Genomic DNA, 20,203 nt, shown 5'->3' with positions numbered 1-20,203 from the left:
AATTCCTTCTTGAATTTTGTAAATTCCTTTTGATAACCTTATGTAGTTTAGCATCAGCAAATCTTGTCATTTGTGTACCGAAAAATTAATGAAGTTGATCTACGCTATGGTACCAGTAATAGAAGTCTGTTCTTTGTTGCATTGTCTAATATTGTGTTATTGCATGTATCCGGAGAAGGAGATAGGAGAGGGGTTTCAATGATTGTATAGTGATATAATGTTTGTATTCCCCATCATTTTTCCACATGACCTATCCATTCTAGCACCACTGTTGGAAAGCCAACTAATAATAATAATAATAATAGGTCCATTTATATAGCGCAGCTACTATGTCCATATACTCTACTGCGCTTTGATAATTGGTATCATATTATTACCCCGGCTGTAGCTGAGCCGCCATATTAATAGGCGCTAAAGCGTTCAAGGAAAACTGCTTGTATTTCAGTTTCAATTAGTTACTATTCATTTAGAATTGCATTGCTTACATCCACCATAACTTGATCATGAGATGCATTGCTATAAAATCTAGTGACCGCCATCTTAGGACAGCTGTATCAGCAGAGTCTCTAAGTACATGTAGTGGCTTCCCTACACGCCCCTTTGAATATATCAACTCCTCTGAGAAGTTGGTATAATACACATTATCAATAAATCTATCTCATAATGCCTCTCCATTGTCAGCAGGTGGCTTCACTCAAAACCATCTTACTTGCACTTAAAATGTGATATTAAATGATATATATTCCTATGAATAGATGTACACAAACTTCATGTTGCTTCTACATTCAGTAGGCCTATCTGTATTACCAGACTGTATGTTTATTTTCGAGGTGATCAGTTGTACACATCTTTTCCTGCAAAACCAGACTGTCGTAGCTGCATATCTCTCGCAATGTGCCCTCACGCATTGTGTTGTTATCAATACTTGTAAATATTGTACATGTATAACATAGGGGTATGAAATTAATGCAGCTGTTCTGCAGTTGCAGAAACTGGTATCTTTTAAATGAAGATGGTCATTAGTTCTGTGCAAAAATCAATATGCATTATTAAACATCCTGGCTTTAAACAGAGGTTTTGTCAAATCCACTATCTGAAATTAGAATGGATAGATATTGATTATATATGTAAAATACTATTGATATTGAATATGGACCAGGATATGAACATATGTATTGCAGTGATTATTTAACATTGTAATTATAAAAATCTTGCATCGTTAGTGCCCATTTCTTATTTCAGTATCATTTGCAAATACGGTAATAACTGCATTTTGTAATATCTATAATCTGTATACCTGGTCCTTATAATCATAACAACTAACATATGTATTTATATATTACAGTTTTTGCCATTTATTAAGGAAATGAAAAACGTGTAGACCTTGCTTCGAATTCAATTGAACAGCAATTTCTTACTCTAATTATTGACCCAATCGTTGTTGATGTGAAATTCCTGGTCTGTGTAAGAATCTTTTTGTGTATGTTCTATAATTCTCACACCACATAACAGCAGAGAATAAATGGATAAAAGAATTATCAACACTTCATGTGAGAGTTTTAGTAGTTTCCTCATGTTGATGGATACATAGGGGTGGAAGTAGTGGTAATGAAAATGGTAAAATGAATTGGATTGAAATAACATGCTTTTTATCGAGATGATTAAAGGACAAGTCCACCCTAACAAAAAGTAGATTTGAATAAAAAGAGAAAAATCCAACGAGCATAACACTGAAAATTTCATCAAAATTGGATGTAAATTAAGAAAGTTATGATATTCAAAAATTTCACTGAATTTCACAAAACAGTTGTATGCACACCCTTGTCGGTATGCAAATGAGGAGACTGATGACATCATCCACTCACTATGCCTTTTATATTTCATTATATGAAATACTGAATATTCTAAGTTTCACCTCTTTGTCAAGTGAAACAAAGATTAATTCCTCCCTGAACATATGGAATTAACATTATTTTAATACTATATGGTTCAGTCAAGTTGGCCCTTGTCAAATCTGTAAAAAATGAAAAATTGCAAAAATTAGACAGTAAAAAACAAAAGAAATAGTGACATCATCGACTCTCTCATTTTCATGTCACTAAATTGTGCATATAACTGTTTTGTGAAAAATAAGCGACTTTAAAATGCCACAACTTTCTTATTTTACATCCGATTTTGATAAAATTTTCAGCATTATGCTGGTTTGATTTTTTTTAAAATTCAAATCAACATTTTTCTGGGATGGACTTGACCTTCAGGCATGGCAGGTTGAGCAAAAATCTTCATAAAAAAGTGGACAGTAATCTTTTAATGATACCCTATCAAGCCAACCTTGTGAGGTGGTGAAGTGTTATTTTGCTATATAAACAATAGGAAGTTGATATCAGTTTATGGTTTTGCAATCTGTAGGTGAAATTATTTTGGTATGAAAATCTTGAATTAGCAAACAGGTGGATTATACATTCAACCTGGTTGTAGAGGATGGTGTGAAAGGAAATGCACATAGTAACTGCTCTATATAAATGGACATCATAGATATATTAATCACACATGGCATCATCATCATCATCGTCAACATTGAATGAAATCATTAATCATCATGATCCACATTACAATGACCACATAATCGTCAACATCAATATGACATCACCATCATCAACATCATAGTCATCATCACCATCACTGTCTTTACAAGCTACCAGTAAGAAATGATTATGCAGTGTATATAATGTGTCACGCTTAAGGTACATGTGTGTTTGCCCCCCCCCCCAAAAAAAAATAATTGAAAGAATCAACGAATGGGTGAACGAATGGATCGACAGTTGAATGAATGAATAAAATGAATGAATAAACTAAATGAATTTTGGAAAAAAAATAATAATTGTATACATGTATATTAATAAAAAACTGCAACTACTCCCCAATAATTGGAGTCTATCAAATTACATGTAGGTTGTTTTAAACTTTTATTTCATACAAATAAATGGGCAAAAACAATGCACTCTCTTTGCTGCTGGTAACATAAGTATATAAATAAAGCTGCTGGCATTACTTTGAACAAAAATTGTTTCTGAAATTCCTCAATATGCTGGGAAAGTGCCTGCATCACTGTAGCTTCACCTACGACAACCGTTCGTACACATTGAAAATATGACTCGACCAATATTGTAGTAGGGTTTACTGGGTATAATGGAGCTGAGCTCAAGCCACCAAATCAGAACTTGTGGTGAATCCCATTAGCCCACGTATATACATGTACAAACAAAGTCAGAGGTGTTCGAAATCAAACATTGTATTGCAACAGATGTAATTGGTTAGATGCTCCTCACCTTTCCAGACCAGGAATGCGCTTTACGAACGCAATATATTAACATGGCTTGTATACCAAATCCTAATAACTAGTGGGGACAATTTTGTAAAGTTGTTCACAAGTTACAAATGACTTTCAAACAACTCGTGACCTGTTCTTGGGTGCCAATTATATTAATTCCAATCAACTGAAGTCGAAGTAAGCTCTTTGTAGGTTATAATTCTTGATAACAATCTGAATTTTGCAAAGTTTATACTGAGCTTTTGGGTTATACAGGAAATTTATGCTCACTATACATGTAAAAGAAGGGAGTACAAGTATTTGATCTCGCTTAAGTTCCCCAGTCCTGTGTAAGGCAGTGCTTAATGAAAACAAATTTGGTTAGCATGGGCCACTTTCCATGATTTTATGATGGTAATATTGGGCCCAAAGAACAAACTAAGAAAGGGATTTATAAAAAACGGCCCAGATGACTAAGAACACTACCCTCTCTTCTGTATTTTGTTGATAAGGTTATAAAAGCTTAAATCATTTCTCCATGTTTGCACAGATCAAATAAATTTGCTGTAAGCACAGATAATCTTTCTTATAATCTTAAATATCTAACACCGCATAATGTAATAATATGAAAATAATTTACAGCTTAAGTTCTTACTGTGTGATTTCAAACTAACTACTAGTATTGCAGATAAAATCAACTCGGCCGACTCTATAAAAATATAATAAGATGAAATATGAACAAGAAAAAATACCAATGATAAATTCTCTGGTTCCACATTCAAAATAAGCTCTTAACACTAATAAAATATTCAAGATAAAATTTGATTCATTAAAATTGACTGCTTCCACTACCAAGTATTTCCTTGCCATAATACTCTATGAACTGATAACTAAAAAGGAAAATAAGTACAATCTTAAGATTTAGTTGTGTTTGGATACAAGTTGAGAAATAAAGCTAAAGTTGTAGTATATAATAATAATAATAATAATTCATTCTTATTAAGCGCTTTTTCAAAAGTTACAAAGCGCTGTACAAACAAATACAATCAGTAAAAACTTAAAACAAAACTACACAAAATGAAACACTATTGCAATATATTAAACATGTTAAAACAAATGAGATTTAAGCATCTTCTTAAACACATCAGTAGAAGAACATTGTCTAAGTTTATGGGGCAATCTATTCCAATATTTGGGGGCAAACACAGCAAATGACCTATCACCTACTAATTTGAATGTCCGGGGGATGTGAAGAGGGATATGTGATGATGACCGAGTGTTGTACATTGATTGGCGAACTGTTAGGAGGTTTGACAGGTATGATGGAGCTTGATCATTAAGACATTTGAATGTGATAGTCAGAGACTTATGCTCAATTCGTTTTTTTTACTTTCAACCAGTGTAATTCTCTTATCAGGGGAGTTGTCTGTGTATATGATGGTTGACAGTAAATTACCCTAGCTGCTTTGTTCTGTAATTTTTTTTTTTTGTGCCAAATGACTCCTCTAAGCGCTTTAGGAGGATTCCCTTATCAACCGTATCGAATGCGGCTGATAGGTCGAGACTTATGAGACCAACTGCATTTTGATGATCAAGTGAAGTACATATGTAGTTCTGGAGACGGAGAAGAGCAGTTTCTGTACTATAACCAGCTCGATACGCTGACTGCATTGGATCAGATAGTCCGTTTGATTCAATGTGCTTAGTGAGTTGAACAGAAACAGCAGACTCGATCAGCTTCCCGTAGTAGCGAATGTTTGACACTGGCCGGTAGTTTTGTAGATTATTTTTGTCAAGTGATGGTTTTTTTAAAACTGGCGTGATAACAGCTGAGCCAAGAGCCGCTGGAAATGTCCCTGTTGACAGCGAAGCATTAATGAGTTCAGTCAGAGTGGGGAGGAATGATGAAATGTGACGTTTCAAAAGCCATGTCGGTAGCGGATCTGCAGGGCTCGATTTGGATGACGATCTCTTTATTAATTTTAAGACTTCTTCTTCAGTTAAAGTGCAAAACTGTGATAGTTCACAAGGGGGATCCGGTCCTGATGCAGAATTGTCCAAAGGTGCCGCATTCTGATCATCAATAAGACGACGAATGTTTTTGATCTTCGAAGTGAAAGTGCGCTTCTGATTGATTGACAATCTAGTGGATTTGATTGCAACTCTTTCTGAGATGTGGATCCGGCCTTGGCCCATATTTAACCAATTTAAAATGAATTTTGCAAGTACATTGGCATTACTTAATGAATATGTGTCCCCAAAATGAGAGTAATAATGAGTTTTATGAGTGAAGTCTTGAAATATCTCTTTACATACATACAGGGATCTGCATGGATTATTTACAGGGCTGAATGTGATACAAAACCCTGTGGACAGATTTCTCCAAGACAAATAAACAAGTTTATTTTTGTCATTGTTACATCCATAATCATCACAAACAAATATTTTTAGAGTCAACAAATAAAATAAGAATCGCCATCCGCTGACAAGAGGAAGCTACTCTCATTTCTGTTTTAAGTTGACTTTACTTGCTTTGGGATATCTACTGTATGTTCTACATAGTGCTACAGGAGCTGGAGTCACATAGCCCCCTATTTGTGAAACATAGACATTTTAATGGCAAGTAAGTATATGTACATGTATATTTTCACATAAAAAAACAACACATTTTCTTCATTTACTAAGAAACTCATTCTAGGTACATGTAGTTGCTTCTTTATGTCGGACGGCAGAGTACATATAGTCCTAGGCCAACTCTGATCTCTTGTAAGTAATACATTAATTAATATAAGAGCAAATACAAAGTATAACAGGCCCTCTGCACAAAATCTAAGGTTTGAGAATTAAATGAGACAATGCATACTAAAAATATGATTTTTATGATTTTTTATGAAACAATTCATTTCCATGAGCCGAGTTGAAAAAAAATGGTTTTGAGATCTGGAAGACAAATAGGAATCAGGATACATGCTTTTGTTCATTCAGATTCTGCTAAAGAGTGTCCCAGCAAAATCATCGACAATAATAACAATGGCCAAATTCTGACTCCTTTATTCTATGCACTTTGTCCACAAAAACAAAGGAAACTTCAGCACACTCATTCCACTTGAAGCCTTCTACCAAACAGTTAGTGCAATGTCAGTGTCATGTTTCAAAATACCTGTTTCACAGCATTTCAAGTTTTTGTTCTAAATCATGACATCTTAAAATTTGCATGAACACATCTGTTTTTAGCAACATTGTAAAAGCATTTCTAATTTTTTTTTTTTTTTGGGGGGAAGTGTCACTTTAACTTAATGGAAGACAAAATTCACGTTTGTAGGGTCCAAAAATACAACTGTACTTCAATCCTCGTTCAGGGTGGCTTTAATACAGAAGGTGATTTTCACTGATCATGTACATGGTCAATCACATATCCCCATGAATGATACACAACTTCCTATTTGTTGACCACTTTTGAGGGGGGAGGGGTGAAATTTCAATTGATTAATAATCACGCAGCAGTATCCAATGATCTCCATGACCATTTATCTGTGTTTACATTGAAATAGCATTTAATTCAGAGAAATTGCCTAATGTTGGTACATTCCTGGAGGAACCATCTTTGATTTGCATGTTGATGAATTTAATCTTCCAGTTATTATCAGCTGCGGGATCTCTGACAAGTCCAATGTTTTGCTCAAAGAGTCCTATACACATTCCTGCCTTGTGGATGGTGCCACACACTGCAATCATAACGAGTCCATGTGGCTCACTGCACCCTCGAGTACCCTCTGCAGTCAGGTTTGGATTGAAAACCAATCCTTCATCCTTCACCAAGCACCCTAATCTCTGGGAAACCAAAGCAGAGCCGTCATATGCATCCAGGCGACGGTCGGTTCCCCGTAGGACATAAAGTTTCAGGTTTGCGTCATCCAGGAAGTGACTTGGTCCCCATTCGTTGTTGCTTTCTTTAGTTTGCTGGGGATGAAGCTGGTTGAGTTGTGTGAAAAACCAAGAAGAGAATTGTACAGCTAAATCTTGACACCATGATGTATCTGCTGGAGTACTGTGTGATGACGAGTCTCTGGATGTACTCTCTTGTGAGAGACGAAACGTATCTTGGGATGAGTCAGACAGCTCTTGAGATGAAATAGGGCTTTCATCCGTTTCATATTCATCCTTTATGCCACTCTGAGAAATACATTGGATAAGAAAACATAGTCAGAAATGAGAACACCAAGTTATTCTGTAGATAATATGAATACCAGTATTTAAAATGTCTTTTCAAACTGTCTCCAATTTCAAATTTTATATCAGAACTTCATACTCAAGTGGGACTTGGGTAGAAACAAAATCAAAATGTGCTTATCGAAATTTCATAGTTTCATTTCTTTAAAAAATAGCTAGATAATAATTCTTGTTTGATTAAAAAGAAATCACAACTTTACCACAATATTTTTTTATTCCCATTTCATAATCATTTCTTAGGGTTGGACTTACATGTATCTATACACAGACAAAATATGATAACACCTGTTAATCTATCCTCACCAAATCATCAGAAGTCTGCCAACACATGAGAACTTTCTGAATAAGCTTGTGTTTGTCTGCACCAGGTGATACAGGAACATGGAGGTCAGCAAGATAACTGAAGATAACATCTCGTTTCACCAGTTTGCGTCGTAGAAGTTGTTCTGCACTGTCACTATACATAGCGATTGCCTTTGTAGCTTCTATCATTGTCACAGAAATTGTGATAAGAAAATGACAATAAGTTAAATTCCATAAAAATTCTCATTCAGTATTCCTTTTGTTAAAGCATCAGCAAATAACATTCTAAACTCCTTCAATTCCAACTTGTTTGATGTGAAGGTTTAATAGTTTAACACACAGTAGAATTGATTATGTAATGCACATGTAAAGAGATCTAGGCAGATAAGAATGCCGAAAGCAATTTTATATTTTCATCATTTCATATTTATTTCAAAGCTTAACAGCATCCTGAGTGAAGCGAAATTTGCAATGGTCAAATGACCATAACAAATTATATCATATGAAACTATATTTTTAAAATCTAAGTGGGCACTGCTCTAGACAGCTGGCAACCATCTGTTTCGAGGAGTTTTTTTAAACATTTTTTTCCTCCTCATACACAAATGGCTCGCTATCGTGCAGCCACCATTAGGGGTTAACATTGCAAAATCCCCCCACGGGGCTCATCGATTTATGTCTTTATGATATATGAAAAGAACTGTACCAAAATAAAGATTATTATTCCGTTTTGACCTGAAATGCACCATAACCGGGAAAAATGAAATTAAAAGGTGAAAAATAAAATTAAAAAGGGAAAAACAGTGACTTACATCGGCTGTTGCACAACTTCACTTCCCTATTTTATCTGAACTTAATACATAAACATATGGCCATTGAATCCCTGTACCAATCAAGCTAGAAATTTGGTTGGAGCCAACAGAGTTCAGCGGAACAACCAACATAACAGAGACCGAAGCTTTTGGTCTAGCACTGCTCATGATATTGTCGCCCTCTTTACGCATCTAGTATCTTTGGCTATGAATGATAACAAAGACAGCAAGATAGTGACAATAACATATGTAGGTAAACGCTCCTCTATTTTGAATATTTTCATGTATTTAAGACTGACAATTTTGGCCAACAATTGCCAACCAATATTTGAGACCTTTCGTTTTCTGTGACGTGCCATGTGGACGTACGAGATTAAGGAATTTTGGGAGCACTGCGCATGCGCGAAGTAATCTGTGACGAGCCTTCTCGTCCACTGACCAAATCTGTGACTCGTATTTGAGGCTTTGACGTTCGGTGTCATAGTGCTCGAACGAGCGCTAGTTCGTACATGATGACGTCATCCCAGCTTGGCAAAAATGAATGAAGCCGCATCAACACTCGAGTTTCGTTGATTCAGCAGGGCTGGTAAACTGCAAATTACTGCTTGTTACCAGCTTTTCCATTACATTTAGTGTGTCCTGTTTTCAGACACTACATATATCCGATAGGTAATTGATGTTTTATTTCCAAACAACCGTGTTTTTCGGCTTTTTGCGCAAGAGTGCAAATGTTGCACCCACAGTCGCCCCACTGGTTCGTAGCGTGATGCTACGCCTGATTCTCCGGCCAAGCATCGGCCCACGGCCCGCTCGCTATCACGCTGGTATATGCTGTGGCGTGGTACGGGTACGTCGACTTAAATCGAAACTGTTTTCATCAATGTACAAACGTGATACTGAACGAGCGGTGTCACCACTTCCGGTGAACTAGGAATACGTTGCAGTCGCAGACAATCGAAATCTCTCTATTGTCTCCTTCGTGTGGGCCTATGCTTTGCCGTACCAGGCTTCATGGGGAGTAAGCCTACGTATAGTAGAAATAATTTTACTCCCCAGAAGCCTCCAGGCTAAGCCAGGCCACTTGTTCACTGCAACCATCTTGCCTGTGGAGAATCTACAGGTAGTCCTGACTATGGTATGCCAATGCTGTATTGAGCACACACTTTAAAAAATCATTAAAATATCACTTTTGTGACCAAAGTTATTAATTTCCATATAGTTGCAACTCAGTTTTCATTAGTAACTTAGAATAATTTTTGTATTGACCAAAGCGCTCAAAAACTTGAATTTGGGGCATATTTTTGTGTACGCCCTCTATTGGTGGAAGAAAATATGGCAAGAAAATTTTCATTTTTCAAGCTCTAAATCTAATAAAGAAAAAATAATTTAAAGAATCAAATTTACTTAAGAGCCAAGTTATATAATGAAAAGCTGTAATGGAAACTGACAGTGTAAAAAAATCAAGCATTTGTCCAAAAGAAAAAGAGAAAATGATCCAAACATTGTCAACCTTATTTTGCCACACACAGAGATGTAAGTTATCTGAGAACAAGGTTATATCATAACTTTGTTCATTGAATGGGTGAGCCAGGCTAGACCTGGGCAATCAGGGTACTAATGGATAATTCGTTTTTCCTTTCTAATCATCGAAGAGCAAAAACGGAAATCCGGCAAGCTATGGATGTCGATCTGTATTCATGGTTTGTTCATTTATCTATTTGAAAGGCTATTTTTGTCTTGGTCGCTTCCCTCGCAAACAGCATTTTGAAAGTAATTTAGCCCTTTATGTCATGTCTTGCCCTGAAAATTTTAGTCTGTACCTGTCCGTTGACGTACAATCACCAGCATCTGGTTGTCGCGTACGTTAAGTCTCATTACGCCTCTGACCTCTGCCCAAACTAAAAGAATAATTAAATCAAAATAAAATCTATAAAAAAAAAGGTCCCTTAAAAGAGAACAAAACAGCCACAATCATGAATACAGATCGACACCCATAGCTTGCCAGTATACATGCTAGAACGATGGTTTATTTTTAATTCTATCAAGATAATTATGAAATATGGCGCCTCATTTTTGCTGACGTAGATGGCGCTCTTTGATATTGATGAGCAAAGAGCAAATAAAAAATCAGAGAGCCGACAGCTAGTGTTCGCTGTGCGATTGTCCGAATACAGAAGCATGGAGAGAAAAGTGTGTTCTGATTTTGTTTTTGATACATAATAAACACAAATATAGAATGGGAAATCAGAAAAAGCCCAAAGAAAAAAAGTATATACTATTAAAAATTTCTGTCTTTCTAATTTCAAATTCAATATTCTGTTTTTGATCTAAAAAAACAAAATCAAAGCACGTTTTTTCTTGCTGTGATTCCGTTTTTGCTCTTCGATGATTAACTTAGAAAGGAAAAATGAATTAGGGCCTATCCCCCGGGGGGGCCACTTACATTGACGAGTGGATACCATGCGCGACCAAAAAAACACGTAAAAAGGATGTCTTTTTCACGATAGGGCACGTTACGTACGTAACGTGATAAGGGTGTCAAAAACACAAAAATAATGAAAAAGGGTATCTATTTCGCTAGGAAGATTACGTGTTTAGGGTCGAATTTGCGGGGATGATAAAACAAAATTAAAATGTTTTATAAAGGATGTCCTTTTTGCCCCAACACTTCGTGTTTAGAGTCCGATTTGCGCGAGGTGTAGAAGGACGTGGGGTCGTAAACCAAATAAGGTAAAGCCGACGACCGAAGGACCCACAACACTAAAACATTCCTGTACTTGTTTAGGGGTTCATTTCAGGTAATATTTGCCGAGAGTATCGTTTTGTTTCCAATACTTGTTAAGGGTAGGGTTTCACACGCCAGTACTTGTTAAGGGGTGCATTTTCAGAATATGGAAATTACGTGTTTAGGGTGCTTTTCGAGACCCCATGGTCGCGCATGGTATCCACTCGTGAATGGAAGTGGCCCCCCCCACCGGGGCCTATCCATTAACCTGATTCTGGGGCCCCCGGGCAGTAGAGGCGCACGGCCAATATGGGAGACTCTCTCCAATAGGGCACTTGTTCACTGCTGCCATCTGGCCTGTGGAGAATCTACAGGTAGGACTATGGTATGCCAATGCTGTATAGAGCACACACTCTAAAAAATCATTAAAATATCACTTTTGTGACCAAAATTACTAATTTTCATACAGTTTTAATTTATTTATCATTAGTAATGTGGGAATAATTTTTGTATTTACCAGAGCGCTCAAAAACTTGAATTTTGGGCATATTTTTGTGTACGCCCTCTATTGGTGGAAAGTAATATGGCAAGAAAATTTTCATTTTTTGATCTCTATTTTTAATTAAGAAAAAATGATATAAAGAATCAAATTTAAATAAGAGCCAAGCAGTATGAATTAACAGGTCTAATGGAAACTGTCAGTGTAAAAAAATCAAGCATTTGCCCCAAAGAAAAAGAGAAAATAAGCCAAACATTGCCACCCTTATTTTGTCACACATGGAGATATAACTGAGAACAAGGTTATATTATAACCTTGTTCATTGAATGAGTGCAATAGGGGAGACAATCTCCCACATTGGAGACTTGCTTTGCAAAAGGACAAAAGAAACAACACCAACAAACGCATGATTTTTTTCCACCCAAAATTTTGTCACACTGAGGTCAGAAGCCCATTTGTTCTGTGTGTGATTGACAACAAAAATCCTTATCAAAACAAAAGTAGACGGTGAAAAGGGGTAATTTTTCATGAGGAATCTGCTTATCACATTTTTATTTGCCGCCAAGGTAATCCTTTTGCCGCAAATGTAAACAAAGGAAATTGGTCTCCAAAACTGGAGACTGTCTCTGAAATTGGATACCCAAATTCTTCACAAAAAGTCTCTGATATACAGTCTCCAATATTGGCCGTGCGCCTCTACTGCCGGGAAAACATCACAAAGACTTGAGCACATGGGACCGATGTAAAAGAGGCAAGGTGAAAAAATACTTACCTCTCCTGTTTTGAACAACCACAAGTCTGTTTGTTACAGTATTTGCAAGCTGAACAATGTCTTCCTCTGGAATCTTGCCTAAGAGTTTCCGTACCCCGTTCTTTTCTCTTTCAGATAGCATTTTCAATATTTGATACGTCGTCTGTAACCAAGTCTGCTGTGCTTGTCACTGCAAGAAGTCTAATTATGCGGCAGGCGGGGGATTCCCCATTCCAAAAATACCATCCCGTGGCGCTGGCGCTGATGCTGCTCTTTCTCATTTCTCATTTCATACGACGAGTTTGATTTTTTTTTTAATTTGACCGGGGTACTGTGCGTACTATAAGCAGCATTAGCGCCCAATTTTTTCTTAAACCCAGTCGGGCAAATTAACTTGAGTGGGATCCATGGCCTGAGCCACTCATTCAATGAACAAGGTTATGATATAATGGCCATGGCCTGAGCGAAATCCATGGGTTGATACCTCAACACAGGCTAAACAGGGCGGGGACAGTCTGACCCCTCCCCCTCCCAAAATAATAATAAATAAATAAAACCCTAATTTTTATGTTTTATCTTATTTATTTATTCATCATCATCATCACTGATGATGATGATGAATAAATAAATAAAATTAAAAATTAAAAGTCACTCTGGCGATAAATAAACGTGAACAGACAGTCACTAGAGGCTTATACATTAGAAAGTGACAAATTATTAATGATGTTTCTATCCTGGGAACATAGCCCACATAGTAACAAGGTAGTAACAAAAGTAACAATATATGAAATCAAGTTTGCATGGTTTTATTGCTGCTATGTCTGGCAAACCAGATGTAACAATTTTAGTAATTCAAAGATCCAAACTTGTTATAACAAATAGCTAGGCCTACATGAAATCAATTACAAGTTTACCATATCAGCCAATCAAATTGAATGTCAGTAAAGCTAATGTTATTGCAACTTTTTCAACAAGTTTAATGAAACATGCTCGGCATCTATTTGATTGGTAAGGAAGCTTCACTATTCAAGCTCATAAACCTTCAGTTAGCTTGCCAGTCAAAATGTCTTCTTTGCTCTTAGTGTTACTAGGATGACTCTGTTAAGAGGCAGCACCCCCAATAATTTTTTTTTTTTACCAAAATCACTTTTGTTAAACAGGTTAATTTTTTATCGAGACCGACACCCCTCTTCAAATATGATTCCCAGGCCCCTGTTTTCTCTTCTTTGCCATTCCCCTCCCTACCACTAATCATAAAAGAATCTTCTGTCTACCATTAATAAAAAAATACTGTTGAGGTTATTTTTTTCTCCTGTCTGACATCTTGCTATACACCTGTCGAATAAAATCTCTTTGAGAAAGAAAATATGTCTGACAGGCTCTTGAATCATAGGAATTTTCTTAATTTTCTTCTATACTTTTTTTGGTAAATTTTGAATAGAAATTACCCTTATGCTCTTACATGCCTCAACACAAAGGAATTAGGTCTCATAAATTTATTCCACATAGATGTTAATTATGACAATCTTCATTCATCTAGTTCTTACCCATCCTACATTTTCTTTCTTTCACCAGTGAAATTCTCATATTTTTCTAAATCCTGTTGGAGACCAATTCCTGATAATAATAATTATATATAACAGCCAGTCTCCATCAGGTTTGAATGATCACTTTATGGCACTTATAAGCAATCAACCATTCTCCTCAGCAATGTCAACCACAACACAGAACACAAGGAAACATTTTTCAAGCACTTGGACTGGTGATGCAACGACCTTGCTCCAAAGTCTTTGAATAGTTATGCAACTATTTTGTGATTTTCAGAGGCTTTTCTGTTTTGGCAACCATATCATATTCGTTTTCCTTTGAATATTGTGATCTTTTCAACCATGAACTCACAAAACTTGTTGATAAAGCCTACGTATAATGGGGCACCGCTCTACATATTATCCATATGCAGATTTGAAATCCAAGTTTTACAAAGAATAAGACAAGATGAAACAAGAAGACATAGATATATATCATTATATTTATTCATAATTTATAAGTACTCTGCAATTTAATGTCATCCCTTTAAACAAAGGAAATAACAAGGGGAGCTAGCACAAAAACACATACAATTCAAATATAGTACTAGTGAGAATTAATGGAATAGAACTCCCAACTTTTGGATGTCATTTATCTATCCATGATCGAAGTCGGTATGAATTGAGAACATTATGTAAGAATTTACATAAAAAAATTACCATGAAATACAAGTATATAAAGTATGAACATATTTAACAGGCATTATGACAGTGAAATACATTTTTTTTCAAGCTGTGAAATGTTGATAGTATGCCATCATAAATCATCATTAGGATCAGCGGGTGCTTGTGAGAAGAGGCACAAACTTTCAATTCATTTAAAAAAAAAAATCATACTTCCATCAGATTTTATTTTTAATACGGTTGATCTGATTGATTCTATTAGATCTAAATATTACAAATTACATATATTTTCCATCTCATAATTGCACCAAGGAGATATGAATCAGAGAGTTATCTCTGGTTTTGATGGAGGCAAATGCTAATAGGATACATTTGAATTTCAATGGCATTTGACATCTGAATGAATTACATTCTCAAAATACTATATTTTTAGCTTTAGCTAAGACAATTACCAACTGAAGTATAGATAATAAAGAACTGTAACACAAAATGAGACACATCCTCAATATAATTGCACATGAATATCTTCACAATGATATTATACTATAACATGGAATGATTTCGCAAATGGTCCATGTGAAATACTGTATGGAAACAGCTGGGCTGTTTAAACCTCACATCTCAAAATTTAGTTTTATGAGAACAGCTAAGAAAGAGCTCAATTTTTTAGTTACGACACAAGTAGACACAAATAGCAACCCCCTTTTGTTTCTACAGAATTTTCTTCAGGAATTGGGACATCTGTCTTCAGACAAGACAATGTTGCCACCATTAAACATTTTCTAAACTGACCTCAATACCTTCTTAATTTTGAGATACAAAGTTTTAACACCTGAGCAATGACATGTGGGCATCTGTTTCAAGCAGGAAAAATTTGCTGATTCTCTTCATTAAAGGAATTACACCCTTCTGACTCTAAAAAAACAAAGTACATGAGCATTTGTTAAAGTTTTTCAACTCAACGGTGATGCAAATTTGGAAGTTTTAACTATGTGATCTAAAAAGCTCTTTTTACAAGTTACAGACTTGAGAGAAGGTCTATATTGAGAACATCCTAATAGTCAACATTTCTACTATACTTGCTGAGTGAACGCTGACACTATAAAACTAGTAAGAATGCTACTGGAATTTTCCAGAAAATATGAATAACCTCTTAGACTGTATATCGCAACAAGCTTTTTTACAAATGAATGCTTATTTTTGGAAAATTAGAAATAAACGATACAAAAATGCGATGAGCCAGCAGTGAATGCAGTATAGTGTGTCCATAATTCATGTATTCATGCTATCTAGTTTACAGCATTTTCAGCAAATGAATAGAAAACAAAGACTCTTGATACTTATGGTTCTGTCACAATCATCACTACTGCCTAATATCGTATGGAGCACTGAATATTTACCACAATACCAAAACCATTCTGAATAGCTCCCTGAGCCATTAATTTATCAAGCAAGTATTCATCGCTTACACAGGATTGACAGAAACCTAGGCCGGTAGCATAAAAAGTTTGCAATCAAATGCAAAATGGAAAGGACCGATCAAGATCATGCAAAAAGCAGAAATGGTGTTTAGTATTGTTCGCCAACAAGAAGGTGAAGTTCTAAGAGAGTGGGTTGTTCCAGACTATGTTTCGTAATCCAAGGTTCATACATGAAGCTCAAGTTATCCACATCATACCCTTCTTGAAACATATTTGATAACCTTACAAGGTAAAATGAAGGGGGAGGCTGTTCAAGACTAACTTCTATAATCTAATATTCGTACGTAAAGCTATGGGTACCAACATCATGCCTTTCTAAACGCATGATCAATAAACTTGACAAGCTAAGATCAAAAGGGAAGGCTGTTTAAGACATCATTCTTAACAATGCTAAATCATGCCTTTCTTACATTTTTTTTCATATCTTAGAAAACTATGGAGACATTGTTTCATATCATTTTCCACTGTACATGAATTCTTCAAGTATACAAAGCTGCAACTACTAACATTAAGCCTATCTGAGATCTCTTGATAAGTTTTGACAATTTCAACAGCAAGGGGTTTGTTCTAGACTCTAGTACAAATGTATAAGACTCCTACATGTAGATGAAGCTATGAGTGCTGACATCATGCCTTTCCTAGAGCCTTCTTGATGTCTTTGACCAGCATGTTACCAATAACCATCTTCTCACAGTTGGAAGTGATTCTAGCCTTTCCCTCGCTCAGGATCTGTACTGTCAACAGGGCCGATGTCCCAGCGGATATTGTCCTTCCAGAAAACCTAGTTTGATAGAGCAGGAGACAGGAAAGATCTCATGCATGTTAGTTCTAAGCTTACGAGATTCAATCAGATGTGTAATAGTATTCTACCAGGTTTCAATTGTAAATATTGGTAAATATGTTCCCATGCATAATTACTAGAAATGGTATTTGTAATGGTAATGATACTGGTCTGATCTTGCAGACTCAACCTGCTTTGCTTGTTATGCAGGTTCCCTTGTATTTCACCATATTTTTAAACTGTCTTTAACTTCAAATCGCTTTATTCTAAAATATGATTAAGCTATTTCTGATTTATATCATGTTGAGTCTTCTTATAATGTATTGTTGTTTTGTATTATATTCACTTATGAAATATGTAAAATGAAGTTGAATTCAGAAATTTAATTGGTTTATTGAAATAAATCATTCGCAGCCAGAGAGAGGCCGAGTTGCAGAATCTTTTACAAAACCAATACAAGGATATAAGGGATGCAGACGAGGCTGGTTTTGAGGCCAAATTTGCCACCCTAGGCCTGGGCCTTAGGGCTGAGTCATGTGTACAATGTGCATGGGAGAAAATTTACTCCAGTGACCTCGTGACTCTGAATTCTCAGCCTTAACTAAATCCCTGATTAACATGATAATAAATTCAATAATTACATGACGAAAATAGTTATCATATGCAGATATCAAAAAATGATATAAAAAACCAAAAAAAATGATTGTCTCTGATTTGATAAGAAAGGATATTAGGAATTGAAAAAAAACAAAAAAACAAGTCAAGACAACATATAAAATAAAAAGATACTTTAAAATCTTTCTATCTTACCTGTATGTGAGTTTACTGGGATCGCTGGCTGGGACGATCTGAACATTGGCTGTCTCACCAACACATCTGATCAATTCTTTCTCTTCTCTATGGCTTGCTTCTATGTCACACTTATCAGAGTGTTCATTCATACCAGTAAGCTTGGCTATTAAATAAGAACAAAATAATGAAGTAAATTTGAAATAACAATAATTGTAATCACAATCATAACAAATAGCATTTACACAGCAGTTTTACTAATCAACTATTACAGGGACACTATATATTACATTTGCTTTTGCTCCAGGAATTGAAAAAAATAAGACAAGACAAGATAGGTGAGTTCAAAGAATTTCTCATGTGGGGTACCAATTTGCTTCACCTGGGTTGAGTGAATCACATAAATGTATTTCCACATTGTTTATGAAAAAGTGCCGTGGGCAAATCTTAATTGTATCTTTTATGTCACATCACAGGTCAAAGGAAGTCAAAAATTCAGCACCTGGTAAGAGAATGTGTTCTTAAGATTGATATCAAAGATATGATGAACTTACATTGTTGTGTAAGGAAGTCTCTCTCACTGAGTTGTGTAGGTTGTAGGAGTTCTCCTATAGGTGCTTTCACTATCACACTAAACTTCCGCGATTCAGTACTGATGGGAAAATAAAAGAAAGAATCAATCAAGAAATTAACATACATTTACTTCAATGATACAGTACTGATAGAAATAAAACATAAAACCCATATTTGGACATCCAGTTTAACTTATACTATGGTCTAAGTCTGTGCTGAAATTATGGGAAACCCAAAATATGAAAGCTGTGTTTACAATTTTACATTGTTCTTTGATTTACTAGTATTGTTCCCCATGATTTAATGGTGAAGAAAATTGTAACAACAGTTGTTTCAATGCATTTTATGCTCATTTTGCTAGTTCAACCGCTGTAAAATAACAATTATTGTATAGGGCTATTGCAAATGAGAGAAAATAATAACAAAATACGACTCATAATCTATTGAATATTAAACAAGAAAAATGAAAATAATATCTTCCTGCCTCCCAAACTTTTGCTTTCACTGTTCCATAAGACTTACCAGATCTCAAAGTTAGCAGGTTGTGTTGTGTCTCTAAAGTCAATACCAAGGATTGCTGTCGTGGATTGACCTACAGAAAGGTTGGTAATTTCAGGAAATTCATGTAACTTCATACCAGCAGCCAACTTGGTCTCACCTAAAAAAAAAATCAATAGTTGAATGATGGTGAGTCTAGTATGTTCCATTTATCAAATATGTTTGTAGATAAAAGAATAAATAGTTGAGCCTATTTATTTGATACAATAATAGATCAAAGAGTTAATTTAACGCATTTGTGGATCGCTATCCTCTAGATAAAAGAATGAATAGTTGAGCCTATTAATTTGATACAATAATAGATCAAAGAGTTGATTTAACGCATTTGTGGATTGCTATCCTCTCACAGAAGCATTATACACGTGTATCAATCTGGAGTTTTCGCTCCACACAACAAACAACAGATTCAAGGACATAGAACATGTATTGTCAATTACCCTTCATGACAATGAACAACCAAGAAGTCTTTATTGATAATTGGTGAATCAAATCAGCAGTTTAGTCCTCAACTCTGGACAAACGATATATTTGCAATTTTTTGTCAGCTCCGAATCTTAAGATGAAACTCTGGTTCACAAATTTTTTACAAAGACTTCCCAGCTGTTCATTGTCATTTAGCAGGTACACATTTACTGTGTTCTTGATTCGTTCCGCGTCAGGTTATGTAAGCTCCCTACTACTATTGGTCCGTATCCGACCAGCTCTGTGGATAGGTACCATGTTATTAAAATTATACTGCAAGATTATTGCAACTGGTATCTTTTCATTTGATGGTGGTATATAGAGCAAACAACAAGGGTGAGGACATAGTATGATCAGTCCTTATTTGAATGATTTGAATGGCACAGTCATTGAAATAATCCAGCTAAGATCTTTTTCTTCATGTACTCAAGGTTGAGTTATGGTGGTAGAGAGGAGGAGGGGAACAGGGCTGAAGAAATCAATCACAGCTGACCAAAAAAGGTTGCAGGGTAAATTTCCTGCAAACACCTACTCACCTATGCTAATGTTTTGTATCTTGGAATTACTGTTGTTAGTGAATGTGACCTCGACAGCCACCATGGTAGTAGAATAGATACAGGTTGTTCTAGGGAATCGGTAGGTAGCTGACAAACCACCACTGTTCACTCGATTTAGAAGCTCAAATGTCTCCTTAGAAGGGAACATTATTCCACCAGCCT

The 20,203-nt window shown here is 35.7% G+C and overlaps 2 protein-coding genes across 7 annotated transcripts in view; both read right to left on the bottom strand.

The window, feature by feature from the left end:
• Positions 1–5,454: 5,454 nt before the first annotated feature.
• Positions 5,455–12,916, bottom strand: LOC121416028 (uncharacterized protein C3orf38-like). 3 transcript variants are annotated; one of them, XM_041609466.1, is made up of 3 exons: positions 12,652–12,916; positions 7,844–8,025; positions 5,455–7,471 (listed from the first exon to the last, which is right to left on the bottom strand). In XM_041609466.1, exons 1-3 carry the CDS (start codon positions 12,770–12,772, stop codon positions 6,848–6,850), a joined length of 927 nt encoding a protein of 308 aa, XP_041465400.1. In that variant the 5' UTR covers positions 12,773–12,916; the 3' UTR covers positions 5,455–6,847. The 3 variants fall into 3 exon arrangements, with proteins under 3 accessions (XP_041465400.1, XP_041465399.1, XP_041465401.1); XM_041609465.1 differs by having other exon boundaries at positions 5,455–7,483; positions 12,652–12,907; XM_041609467.1 differs by lacking the exon at positions 12,652–12,916 and adding an exon at positions 10,476–10,549 and having other exon boundaries at positions 5,455–7,483.
• A 3,417-nt stretch (positions 12,917–16,333) lies between these two features.
• Positions 16,334–20,203, bottom strand: part of LOC121416024 (AP-3 complex subunit beta-2-like) — a 52,639-nt gene continuing 48,769 nt past the window's right edge. For 2 of the 4 annotated variants that reach the window (XM_041609454.1, XM_041609455.1), the window contains exons 22-26: positions 20,021–20,201; positions 18,987–19,122; positions 18,446–18,543; positions 17,913–18,057; positions 16,334–17,102 (exon numbers count right to left, since the gene is read on the bottom strand). In XM_041609454.1, coding sequence (XP_041465388.1) covers positions 16,949–17,102; positions 17,913–18,057; positions 18,446–18,543; positions 18,987–19,122; positions 20,021–20,201 — 714 coding nt within the window. In that variant the 3' untranslated portion in view covers positions 16,334–16,948. The remainder of the gene's footprint in view (positions 17,103–17,912; positions 18,058–18,445; positions 18,544–18,986; positions 19,123–20,020; positions 20,202–20,203) is intronic. The other 2 variants (XM_041609456.1, XM_041609457.1) reach the window with 1 other exon arrangement.

Source organism: Lytechinus variegatus, chromosome 5, assembly GCF_018143015.1.
Source record: "Lytechinus variegatus isolate NC3 chromosome 5, Lvar_3.0, whole genome shotgun sequence".
Lineage (NCBI taxonomy): Eukaryota > Metazoa > Echinodermata > Echinoidea > Temnopleuroida > Toxopneustidae > Lytechinus > Lytechinus variegatus.
This window is presented reverse-complemented; position numbering and strand designations above follow the sequence as displayed.

Bases quoted from the DNA above. Each gene is read 5' to 3' on its own strand.
- LOC121416028 (XM_041609465.1), bottom strand. From the start codon at position 12,772: ATGCTATCTGAAAGAGAAAAGAACGGGGTACGGAAACTCTTAGGCAAG. The intron at 8,026-12,651 runs GTAAGTATTTTT...TGACAATGATAG, and splicing joins GGTTGTTCAAAACAGGAGAG to AAGCTACAAAGGCAATCGCT. The intron at 7,484-7,843 runs GTGAGGATAGAT...TGTATTTCTCAG, and splicing joins GGCAGACTTCTGATGATTTG to AGTGGCATAAAGGATGAATA.